The sequence below is a fragment of the Anser cygnoides genome, chromosome 3 (genome assembly GCF_040182565.1).
Source record: "Anser cygnoides isolate HZ-2024a breed goose chromosome 3, Taihu_goose_T2T_genome, whole genome shotgun sequence".
NCBI lineage: Eukaryota > Metazoa > Chordata > Aves > Anseriformes > Anatidae > Anser > Anser cygnoides.
This window is the reverse complement of record NC_089875.1, coordinates 109165759-109178675: the sequence shown is the minus strand read 5'-3', so window position 1 is coordinate 109178675 and position 12917 is coordinate 109165759. Positions and strand designations below refer to the sequence as shown.

At 40.0% G+C, this 12917-nt stretch overlaps 1 protein-coding gene across 1 annotated transcript; it reads right to left on the bottom strand.

Moving 5' to 3' along the window:
• Window positions 1-10560: 10560 nt before the first annotated feature.
• Window positions 10561-12511, bottom strand: LRATD1 (LRAT domain containing 1). Its single transcript, XM_066994949.1, has 2 exons — window positions 12328-12511; window positions 10561-11784 (listed from the first exon to the last, which is right to left on the bottom strand). The coding sequence occupies exon 2, from the start codon at window positions 11745-11747 to the stop codon at window positions 10893-10895; it is 855 nt and encodes a 284-aa protein (XP_066851050.1). The 5' UTR covers window positions 11748-11784; window positions 12328-12511; the 3' UTR covers window positions 10561-10892.
• Between the last annotated feature and the right edge of the window lie 406 nt (window positions 12512-12917).

The window sequence follows — 12917 nt, the reverse complement described above, 5'->3', positions numbered from 1 at the left end:
GCAGCCAAGGCTGCCCTTGAGCTTCACATTCCCCACCAGCCACTCCTTGTTGGTGAGAACAAGGTCCAGCATAGCACCTCTCCTCATTGGCTCCTCTATCACTTGGAGGAGGAAGCTATCATCAGTGGATTCCAGGAATCTCCTGGATTGCCTATGCCCTTCTGTGCTGTCCCTCCAACAGATATCAGGGTGGTTGAAGTCCCCCATGATGTCAAGGGGGAATATGAGGCTGTTTCTGTCTGTCTATAGGGGGCCTCATCTGCTTGGTCTTCCTGATCAGGTGACCTGTAGCAGACCCCCACTATGTCACCTGTCCCTGTTCTCCTTTTAATCCTGAACCACAAGCTCTCTGTCAGCTCCTCATCCATCTCCTGGCAGAGCTCCATGCACTCCAGGTGCTCATTGACATAGAGGGCGACGACCCCTCCTCATCTCTCCTGCCTGTTCTTCCTAAAGAGCATGTATCCTTCCATTCCAACCCTCCCGTCATGGGAGACATCTCACAATGTCTCTGTAATGCCAGTGAGGTCACAGTTCTGCAGGTGTGCACACATCTCTTACTCGTCTTTATTCCCCATGCTACATGCATTAACGTAGAGATGTTTAAGTTGGGCCCCTGATGAAACTGACTTACTGGCTGGAGTGAGAAAGAAGCTGACTATTTTGCACATTTTATACCTACAGTTCCTGATGACACTTACATAATGGGAATTACAAGGACATTTCTAAACAGAATTTCATTGGTGACCCTTTGTAAGGCTCATATGATACTTCAGGCCCTGTTGGGAAGACCATTATTATATCACTGTGAGTGATAGGACATGAGGAAACAATCTCAAGTTGCACCAGGAGAGGTTTAGATTGCATATTAGGAAGAATTATCTTCACAGAGAGGGTAACTAAGTGTTGGAAAGGTCTGCCCAGGGAGGTAGTGGAGTCCCCATCTCTAGAGGTATTTAAAAGATGTGGATGTGATACTAAAGGACTCTCTAGGTCTGGGTGATGGCTGGGCTTGATGATCTTGAAGATCTTTCCTGATCTAGCCAATTCTATGATTACGTGTTCCATTGTGCTGTCTCCAACACACTACTTTGTATGTCTGGTAAGTACTAGAATTGATTTTTTTTTTTTTTTTCCAACTCTATTCCCTTATGCATTTGCATCTTTCATTTATGCATTCATACACTGGATGAAATGTCATTTGCAGAAGGATCATTTCTTCTACTCTAAACCCTGGTCTATTTTTCCTCTGAACGAAGTTTCATCTACTGCCTTCTTCCTGGTTAACAGTTAATTATTACACTCAATGTAATATAATAAAGATAATAGGGATGCCAGTATCTTTGTTGTGATTGGCTGTGATTGTACAGCCATTCTTACACACAAATACTCAGAAAGAGAAGTAATAACAAAGATTCAACAAGCATTTATGTACATGGATGCATTTATTTGAAATTATTTGAATTTGAATGATAATGGAAACTTCACCAAAAAGGGGTAGATTAGCTCATAAATCAGATTTAAGGAGTACTTTTCTGACCTCTGTACCTTGCATTCAAGATATAGTGGGTTCATTTTTAAGATAAACTGCTTAGCAGCAACATTTTTACATGTAATATGCTTTTATGTTTAATAATCCTAGCATATTTAATGTTTAACAATATACAATATTGAATTGTGTTTTGCAAGATTTATTTTATAGTTGTGTAAGCTCATTAGAATATGTGAGTAATATTTCCAAGCTTCATTTAAACTGTCTTCAATATTCAGTTTCTGACTGGGCTCTCCTTGGGGTTTTCATTCTCAGGTGGCAGGAGTTTGACATATTTATTTAGTTCAAATCAAACAAAAAAAAGCCCCACACAAAACAGTTTGGGAGGTGTTCAGAAAAGTGCAGAGAGGGTGAGGCACCACAAATGAAAGTATTTGTAAAACACTGACAACTATGAACAAGACTAACATAAAACTAAACATCTTGTATTTTTGAATTATTCAGACTGAAACTAGTTCTACTAAGATTTGAAACAGTTAATGAATATGACTAGAATTTTCCTGCCAATATGAAAATTCTATCAAATTCAAAATGGTACATTTTCCTCTTCCTTAGCATTGTTTTTTTCTGTAAAACACTCTTGTATTTAGAAAAAGAGGTCTATGGATCTTACAAAGAGAACTGCTCCTTAAATATCAATACAAATTTTATTCCTGCTTCAAGGAAATATGAAAAATATGACAGTCGAAACAAATACTTAATATGAAACAAATTCTTCCTTTGGCATTTTATGTTTCAGTTTTATTTCCATTCATGTTATCCAGGATTTTATTCTTAGGAAAGTTCAAAGGTATGCATGAGATTAATGATTTTAGGAGGATGAAATTGAAGACAGTCTTTCAGTAGTGATTTGCATTATGCAAACATTTGACATTTCTATTGCTCTTGGGGTACATTATCAGCACACAGAGAACTCAACTTTGGGTGTCTATGAATTAACAAAAGTTGCTAATTAGCTGTGAAATAGAAAAAAAAAGATTATCCCCTATATTCAGCATACACATGCAAGATTCTAGTATGCCAAAATTTAAAGGCTATTATTTCTATAATTGGTGCTCCTAACATAAGTGCAAGTTTTATCTGTGTGTTTTTCAGTTTATCTGTATAGTTTGTATGAAACAAACAAAACCAGCTTGAGATTTCTGCTGAACACGACTTTTTTAGAACCTTTTTCTTCTGCCAATCTATTTTCCCATATTCCTTCAACTTGAAAGAGAGATGAAAAAGTAGGAAACTCTTTTATAGCCCTTAGCTAGAGCTAAAAGGACCGAGGCAATATTTCTGCCAGGATGAATCTGCACATTAACTGACTTTTTTTTTTAGGGGTCTGGCACTTGACACTCTTTTATATTGCCATAATTAAAATAAGTCAATGGGTCTATTAAAGTGAACTTTTCAATATTAATGACCTTTGATTACATCTAGCTGAAGAATCAATGATATAAAGTCAGGACAGGTTAGAAATACTAATCCAGAAACCCTTTCAGGTAGGCAGACATATCATGCAACAAGGTTTGAATTTAAAGATAAAGTAATGCTGTGTCATATTGGCAAATAAACAGAGCTGTGTTACATAGTTCTGTGGTAAACAGTAACAAGTCTAGCATTCATTTAAGGTATCTGTTAATTGCATCTCTATTTAAGTTTCTTAAAAGTGACCCTGTTGATGCTCATTCAGATATTTTAATTACTAACAATCTTATGGTGGTCTATGTTCTGTTATACTGGCTCTATTTTCAGCATCAATAGTTGTATTTATTTATTTATTTTCAATAGACATGTTTTATTAAAAGACTTTAGCAAGGTAGGTGAGCGTATCCTTTTTCTTCCTCTGCCTTTGGAAATAACAGTATTCTCTGGAGAAGAATTCAGTGCCAACAGCCTGTGGAACAATGATTTCCAGTGATGGGCTTGTTCATGGAAGAGGGTCTTATATCACTCACGGGTGATTTGATGAGAAGGAAGAATTTCAGATAGGAAAAAAAAAACAAACAAACATCATGGGTGAAGACATGGGATAACTGAACTATTCTAGTTCTTGTAATGAAATTTAATCTCTCAAGGAGTCACAAGCATAACTCTCTACAAACTTGTTCACACAAAGCATTAACTGTTCGTGACAGATCTGATTTTCACCCTGTGTTCATTAGGTAAGGTTTCTAAAAGCCGTCATTGCTAGCCTACCTGTGGCCCCAATAACTTTGGTGAAAGTTCACCCATGAGTTCAATGGGGAAGGAATCAACTCAATTGTTAGTGCTTTTCAAAGTCCCACCATTTAGCTTTTCAAATAAAATGTACCAATTCAAAGTAAGATAAAATGAGAAAAGTCGAGAAATATCAATGCCAGCTGTCTCTCTACTTAAGAACAACTATAAAACAATAGTTAAGCATGGCTGAACAATAGAACACAGCTAATTTCAGTGTTATGCTTCCAAAATATTACAGTAAGGGAAAAAACATTTAAATTATGAAAAAATCTTTGTGGCACTATCCATTAAAATATGCCAAATGGAAAGATGGATGGATACTTTACTGGAACATTTTTTTAATTATTATTTATAAACACACAAAGCCAGTAGCAGCATAGTTCATTCTAAAAGGGTACTTCATTATTGTAAAATGTAGAGCTCCTTGATATTTTTTCCTGCATTAAGTAGCAATATGTCAAAACCCACATATTTAATTCACTTCTCTTTCTGTCAAAAGACCATGGCATACCCTAAAGAGCAAATATTTGAATAGTGTTAAAATCCTGTCAGTGAGCCTTGGGTATCCATCTGTTGTACAGATAATATACATACAAAAACGACTGCCATTTATTACTAATACTAACAAAATAGTCAAGACTTCTTGTGTATGTGTATGCATAATATAATCACACACTGTTTACATATGTATATACAAGTATATATATATTAGTTGTATATCAATATGCATATAAATGTCTGCTTAAATATTTACAAACAATTAGCATATTTTTCAGACTCATTCTTTATATTGCTTTCATCTCACTGAAAGGGCATATGGAAACAATGGGAACATATGTAAATAAAATATCTGTTTTAAGACCAAATATTTTTACTTATGTTGAATAAGGTATGAGGAGTATTCCTTCTGTGGTATAAAGTATTCTTCTGTGAAGGAGGGTCGCAATGCAACATTTTGCATTTACTCATGCTGTTGCATTTAGGTTTGCCATTTCTTTACTCGCAGCGTTGATAGTGCTATGCTAGACCTAAATCTGGGACTTGATTGATTCATGTAGTTGCAAAGTCCACTACATGTTTATTTTCCTGAACTAGGGTTACTCTTTGATTTACACAGACTGGGAACAAGCATTAACCTCTACTGTATAGGAAATAGGAAGAAAGATCTTTGAGGTCTTCCATTTACAAGTATCTTACGCTGTTTTGTTTATGAGCTTAAATATGACTTTTCAAAATAGATTGCCAATGCCACTCTGTATACAAATAGTGTTTAAACTTAGAAAAAAAATATTTGCTACATAAGGCTGATGTGACACTGCATATTTTACTCATCCTGTTGAGATCCGGTAACATGGATCTCCAAAGTGTGAATGATTTTATGCATGATGGGTGTGCAGTCATTCACCCTCATGCACCTCGGAGAAGAAAAAAGAAGAATAGAATTTCAAACTTAGCTCTGAATACCTTGCCTGAAAAGTCTGAAGTTTAACTGCAAACTCTCCCACACTTTTCTGTTATACCTATATTAGTTTCAAATTCTGAGTTCCTGTCAAAAAATCTGGATATATTGGCATTCAGAGGTTCAAGCCCATACTCTAAGTTTCCATCTTGTATCAATGTCCAACACTTGTACCCACACAGCCACACAAGTGAAAATCAAAATGATATCTGAAAAGCATTAACCCACTTTATCTAGGAAAATGCCAAATTGCATAGATGATTATTATATGTACAAGTGAGAATATGCAATTAAGGCCCGTCTGGTAGAGATCATGTACATAAGCTTTCAGCTGAATTCTCTGCGAGGTTGATGCTGAGGTCCTGATGCTGGCTAACCCTACTCCTCAATTTTAGCTTAAAGTTAGATGAATGGGGTAGACCTTTTACTTGAAAGATCCTGATACTGTAAACACTTGAGGAGGTAAGCAGTTTTACATACATGGATCATCTACAGGATCAGAAACTCTCAGAAGACACAAATAAAAATATCAAAAAAAAAAAGTCACCATATAAAAGGATAATTTCAATCTGAATGACCTCTGTTGATGGATATCGTGATTCCTCTAGACATATCCACATGAGAAGATTTGTTCTTGATGCAAAATATTTAAAATTAAGAAATAAAAGCGTATATTACTAGCTGCTCAATTATAAATACTATCAAACATTCTAGTTTCTTGCTCAGAGCAAAATATGGTTAAAATAACTGTTAATTTCAATGGCATGGTGGCATTAAAACATATGGAAAAATAATACATTCAACATATATTATGTATATAAGTTAATACTACATTGCAAAAGAGGGAATGCAGAGTACCACAACTTGTTTCCTAAAAAAAAAATTATAGCACTAGTAGTTTATACCTGTATAAAATGGGAGTAAATCCACTGATACACCAAGTAACAGAAGATTCTTAGTTCACTGTCTTTTTCTTAACCTAACATCCTCTTTTTGATTTACAAGCAGTTCAGTGAAGTATCTGGTCCCACTATTCATTAATTTTCTTTACAATAAAACTGAAAAAAAAATCTGACAGATTAAACTAGCATTTTGTCAGAGGATCCATGAGCATAGGGCAGTTTTACATGTCATATCTGAACTCAAAGTACAGAGAAGTTTCATATTTCATAATGATAAAGTAAGCAAATAAATTCCAGATTTGCCATGGAAACACTGACATTCATGAATTAACAACAGCATTTGATCAAACTCTAATCATATATTATTATCCTTTACACCCTAATTCTACAATGAAACTCCCCTCATTTTGGTAGCCCAACCATACCTCCTTACATGTTCCTGCATTAATCTTTTGAGACTGGGACCTTCATCTTTCTCCTGGATTATAAAGCAGAAAATGCACCGTTTACACGATATAAGTAGCAACACATACAATATTTTAGTCACAGCCAGGTATAATTATGGACAGAATATTGTTTCTACTCTAGTATAAACCTTTCATAGAAAATAATATAAAAGTAGCTGTAGCTATCATAGCCCCCTATTTCTTCTGTAGCTCAAAACAGAGGTTTGGGAACAGGGATGTAGGGGGAAGGTGGGGTGGCTGAGGTACCTGATCTTACAAGATGTTGCATGTCTCCAGTGAGATCCATCATTCTCTCAACTCCAACTTTGGTTAGAGTTCGAGATGTTCAACACATCACATAAACAGGTCTATAAACTCTGACAGATTTTTGCACATCACTTACCTGAATATGAAAGATACTAAAATTAAATGAGGCAGGATAATTAAGACTGTGCATGCTATAGCGCAGACTGAAGGCCATTTCTTGTCACACCCGGAAGGCCATATCTTGTTACAGCCTGATTTCAATCTGAAATCCACATATGGATCATATGTATCAATAGCGTAATATTATCCCAAATATACAGTACAAGGGTTTTCCTTTTTTTTTTTTTAAATTTTATACAGCCATAACGTGTTTTCCCCAAAAGAGGGAAGAAAAACAAAACAAAACAAAACAAACAAACAACAACAACAACAACAAAACTAACAAATGAAAACAAAGTAACTTGGAAACATAAGGCTGATGGAGAAAAAAATTTTTTGCCATCCATTCTTATAGTCTTCTTCCTCTATGCACAGCCGAGATCCAACAAACTGTTCGGTCATGCCAATAAAACATTCCACAAAGGCTCTCTATGCTTCAAGAGAACATGAATTGAATTTTTAATAAAATGTTAGCCTCAAAGCAATTCAAAAGATTGCATTTTGAAATGACATGGAAAATAGTATCTGAGCAAAAGAGTCTCTATAAAGCTGCTCCCCAAATAGCTAACAGAAAACTGGAAACATCACACAAAAGCAGGATTTTCCAAGTAACCTAACACTGCAGTCACACTAAAAGACAGTACTTCAAGAGCAATGAATTACTTAGATGCAAATATTTACCCTAAGTAGCTAGACTGAAGAATGTAAACAGATTCCACAGATATAATGTAATTTGTCAATATCTTTACTGATAGAAATGGAAATGTTAACTCAGACAGGTCACTGATCCTGAAAGATGAGTATAATCAATTACCTTTTCTATCTGTCAGTCATTTACATCATTGTCTTGCTTGCAGCTGACTGCCCCCCATCTTTCATTTCTTGTTTCAAGGCACCAAACAACTTTTTCAATATACTTTTTTCTCTCTCTTTTTCATCGTTCTCCTACTGCCGCTTCAGGTTAATGCTGCTTGTTTCAGAGCTCGCCTGTTCTCTTCCCTTATTTCCACAGTATTGCCTGTCTCCCATCTCAGAAAGGTGTCCCTTCTGGTCTCTGAAATGCCTTCTTAAATTTCATTTCTCCTCAAGGTCCACAAATTTTAACCATCTCCTAAACAATAAAATCTGATCCAAAGCTCACTGAAGTCAGTGAGAGCCCGTCCATTAACTTCAATGGACTATGAATCAGGACCAGATTGCTGTCAATAACTCAGGACTAAAATCTAGTGAAAGAAAAATCAAAAGGATCTGTGTGGACACCTCTGCTGTTAACAGCAGACTGATACCTGTATATAGTCAGAGCAATAATATGTCTTAGGGTAATATATTTTGTGAATATCTCCAGTACGTACAGTACATATTTCCAGACCTTACGCAAAGGATTAAGGCCCTAATTTTGTTGTTACCTTTATCTGTACAAATTTGGAGCATTGCCAAAGACTTCTGACAGAGCTTGAATAAATACACATTTAGCAAGGTAAACTAGGGAAAATTGCCATGTTCATGAACCAGATTAGTAAATCATTAAAAAAAAAAAAAAAAGGACTATTTGGAAAGCACAGTGAAAAGTTTAAAGCCAGTATGTTTTAAATTCTCACTAGTGAGGCTGTACAATGCTATTCTTGCAAGGATCCTCTGTCTAATACTGTATTATTAATTGGAGAGCAATTTGAAGAAAAAAGCATTTCAGAATTCAAAATTTACATGATTCCACTTCATTCTTCCTGTCTTCATAAACATCCTGTTATTTATTCCTTCTTCATGTAATTCTCCCTGCCTCTTCCTACCTCAGTTCTTCAATATATATATATTTTATAAGGGGGTATTAAGTTACTTTTGACCACTCTTCCTTCTACTATCATTTCTTTTGATTTTTTGTAAGTGCCTTGGTTGTAACGGCAGTGTCTTCCTGCAATCCCACAATGCTCCCACCAAATGCTGTTGGGAACTCAGTTGTAACAGATAATTTGGTAGATGTAATGCAGTAAAATTATTAAAATACATAAATATTACGATGACTGTTAATGTTATGGAAAAGAGCTACCATTATGACAACAATTATCACCAATATAAAGCTAAAATATTACACATTTAATAAAGAGTATGTTGTGATTTGAGGTTATTTCAGCAGTAGGATAACATTGATGGCAATACACTTCTGATAAAATGTTTAGTCTATATTGTAGTAACCATGATACTTTAAGGTGAAAAGGGAAATAAAAGTAACACTGCCTATTGCAGCATAACTTTGCCGAGTTATGTATCAGCAAAACATAGTCTGTTAGATGATCTTCACTAAAGGGGTATATATATATTTATTTATGCTTGCACTTTTATTATGGTGAACTACACTCCACCTTCACAGCTTCAACTATGGGAGGTAAACCCTTTGTAGAAAATAAATTACTGTTGCAACAATGACATTGTTTAATACAAAAAGGAGCCAGGACACAGTACATTGATAGGGGGTGGAGTGTCTTGTATACACAGAAGAGGGATGTTACTTCTATTATGCCATCTGACATTGACGTGGGAAGAGGGAAAAAAAACAAATCCCTTTTTTTTCCAGCACTGAAACATGCAAAGACAAATTGCTTATTATAACCTTTACGCAGCTTAGAGTAATAAAAATAGAATAGACAGATTTAGAAATGGCCTAGTATACTTATTTTAGATTTTATGTATACTTAATATTTTGATCTTTTACTTCAGAACTGAAGAACTAAGCAGTGGGACAATAGGATCTGAAATACAATCAAGGCATTGCTCACATCACATTAAAAGGCATCTTTTAAATGCAGCTGTGGATTTCCAAACTTAGCCTGAATAGGATTTTTAGTTGCTTGGAATTTGAAATGCAAAATGAACTTGGCCATGTTACATCTATTTTCTTTAAGTGGAATTGTAAATATGTGATAAGTTTCTGTTTGAAAGAGGCAACATGCAGAATTCAAGCCTATTTTTTTCTTGTAGGATCCTGTTGACCTGTGCACGAAGAGGTATTGAGGCAGTGGTGCAATAAGAATCACTACAGTGATACAAATCCACAGCTCAAACATGAGATCCTAGAGGCTGGATCTCTGAGGAGAAACAGAGTATACTATTCTCCAAAATACACCTTCAACCAATGAATTTAATTTCAAGAAAACAACTGCTAACCAACTTTTTCATGAAAAAAGGAAAGGGAAAGAGGTTGAAACAGCTTGCTTATGTATCATGATGACATTTAGCAGAGAAAAGCAGACAGAAAATACAAGTATTTAAAATGTAATCAATTTCAACCAGAAATGTGAAAACATTTTCCCCCGTTAGGATCTTGCTAGAGTTGTCTGGGACAAAATCTGGGTTGCAGCTACAGGCTGAAGCAACAGTGCCAAGAAACAAAATATATAGGCATTTAGAGCCCCCCACCCCCCACCCCTTTCAGCTAGCAAAGTATGACTGATGCTTTTGGTTGACTGCACGGCAAATGTTAGCTAAAATTTCATTTAGCTAAATCCACATCCATGGCCCCCAATGTTTAAAACTCATCATGGATTAAAGCCATGAAATAAAAATTAAAAAAAATTTCAATTTGAAATTTTATTAGCATGTTGCTAGAATGGTCAACATCGATCGACAGTAGAGACTTTGTCCACATACTCTGCAAACAGCTTTCGTGCACCTCCCCCCTCTCTTCTTCTTCTTCTCCCTCTTGCACTCTTTCAGCATTAATGCTATTAAAAGCCAAACAAAATACTGGCTATGGGTGTAAAGAATGCTGGTTTTTTGGAATGTCGCCATGGATCTTGCTTCCAGTCGCGTCCCATGGAAAGAGGGTGCAGCCTCCTGTCTCTGTGGCAGGCTGGTCTCCCCAGACAGGGCAGAAGGAAGAGATAGCCATGTACCCCTGCTGCTCGTTATTCTTTCTCATCCACTATAGCCAGGTCTTTGATCACCCTCAGTTTGCCACTGGCATCGATCCTGCGCTTCTCACGTATTAGATCCTCCAGGCTGTGGAACCTCACCGTGTGCACCTTGTTCTCTGCTAAGTGGATCTTGAGATGGTATTGCTGCTGGTGCTGGGTGCCGGCAGCAGCCTGCAGCTCCCCCCCGGCTTTGAACTCCCTTTTCCCGAAGCGGCACCAGGCGGCGAAGCTCTCGGAGTTAGTCCAGCAGATCTCGTCGCTTTTTAAGCCCAGGTGCCCGCAGGCGTTTTGCACCACCAGCTCAGCCACCAGCGGGCGAAAGCGGTACCAGCTATTCACCACCCGGCCCACGTTGCCCGCGGCCGCCTCGTACAAGCTGTCCTGGCGGATCTGCCCCTGGTGCAGGTGGATGATCTGCCCGCTGCCCACGTACACTGCCCAGTGCGGCGGAGGATGCTCCGACGGCCCCAGGTACAGCAGCTCCAGCAGGTCCCCCGGCTTGCAGAGGGCAGGCAGCGCTGACACCGAGTAGACGCTGAGGTCTCCAGCCTGGGGGCCGCTGCTGACCTTGGAGAAGATGCATTCCTGGCCGCGGAAAGCGGAGAACTGGGTCTCGTTCAGCACCAGCTGGTGGTGGAGGTGGTGGGTGGGCGTCTCCTGGCCAGGGCTGCCGGAGCCCTTCACGCTGTACTTGTCTGGCTGGCCTCGCTCGTCCAGGTCCTCCTCCTCATCCGAAAAGAAGTAAGCCACCCCGACGCGCAGCTCGTCTTTCTCGATCCCCGAGGGGTCCCCGGTCGGCAGCTCGCTGTAATTCAGGTGGGTGATGCGATCCAGTTGATTTCCCATCAATGACAGGGCGAGGCGAGGGCAGGAATTGCCGGATCTGGAGGAAGGGTGGAGTGGGCAGGGACAGAGAGAACAAGAGAGGGGAAGGAGGGCGCAAACGAAGGGAAGGAAAGGAAGAAAAAAAAAATCAAGACAAACACAAAAGATTTCAGCGATTCCTCATCCCTCCCCCACTCCATCCCTTCCGTTCCGTGCAAAGGGTGGTGGTGGGGGAACTCCCGGTGCGGATTCTTCCCTCCTGCCCTCGGGGTGCAGGGCACAGCCCCGGCTCCGCGGCGCTCTCCGGGCGGTGCTGCCCGAGTCCCGCGGTCCCGGAGCTCCCGGGCCCGGGTCCCGCTGCTGCCGGGGGAAGCAGGCGGCTCCTCGCCTCCCCCCAGCTCAACCCGGGGAACGGAGCTGCCCCGGGATCCTCCGCAAGGGAAAGGGCTGCCCCGAGGGTCCCGAGCCCGCTCGCAGCCGAGCAGCGCTGCATAAGAGCAGGCGGCTGGCTCTCCGAGAAAAAAAATAAAGCATAAGCAGATAAAGAATACGCAATAAGCACCCCCCGCCTCCAAACAGCCCCTCTCTCTCCCCTCCGTACCCGTGGTCTCCCAGCTCCAGAACACCCCCCTTCGAAGAAAAAAAAAAAAAAAAACTCCTTTAAAGTCGTCCTGTCCCCATGGGCGCCGCAGAGGAGGTGAGCTCCGTCCTCCTCGCTGCGCGCCCGGCTCCTCCGCCCGCTCCTCCCCGCTCGGCTGTGGGCTGCCCGGCCCCTCCGGCGAGCCTAAGTACCGGCGGCGCCGCTCCCGAACCCGCCCCGGCCCCGCTCATTGGCCGCGGCCGCGCCGCGCCCGGTGGCGGCGGTACCGGTACCACCGGTACCGGGGATCGGCGGAGGCACTGTCTGGCCGGGCGCCGCCGGCCCCGGGGCTGCGACACCGAGGGGAGGCTCGGTACCGGGTGGAGGAGGGGCTTGTTGGAGGGGAAGGGGTTCAAAGAGAGTGCCCCACCGCCGCTGCAAAAGGAAAATATATACGTATCTATTTCTATAATAAGGAAGATGGCTTTGCTGGAGGGTCGCGCGTGTCCAAGACTTACTGCATCACTCAAGGGAGAAGATCAGATCCCTCTCACCCAACTTTAGACACCTCAAGTCGTACCTGTGTAATTTTAAGTCCCCCCTGGTCAAGG

What these genes read in the sequence shown, in the direction of transcription:
- LRATD1 (XM_066994949.1), bottom strand. Translation starts at nt 11,747, where the DNA reads ATGGGAAATCAACTGGATCGCATCACCCACCTGAATTACAGCGAGCTG.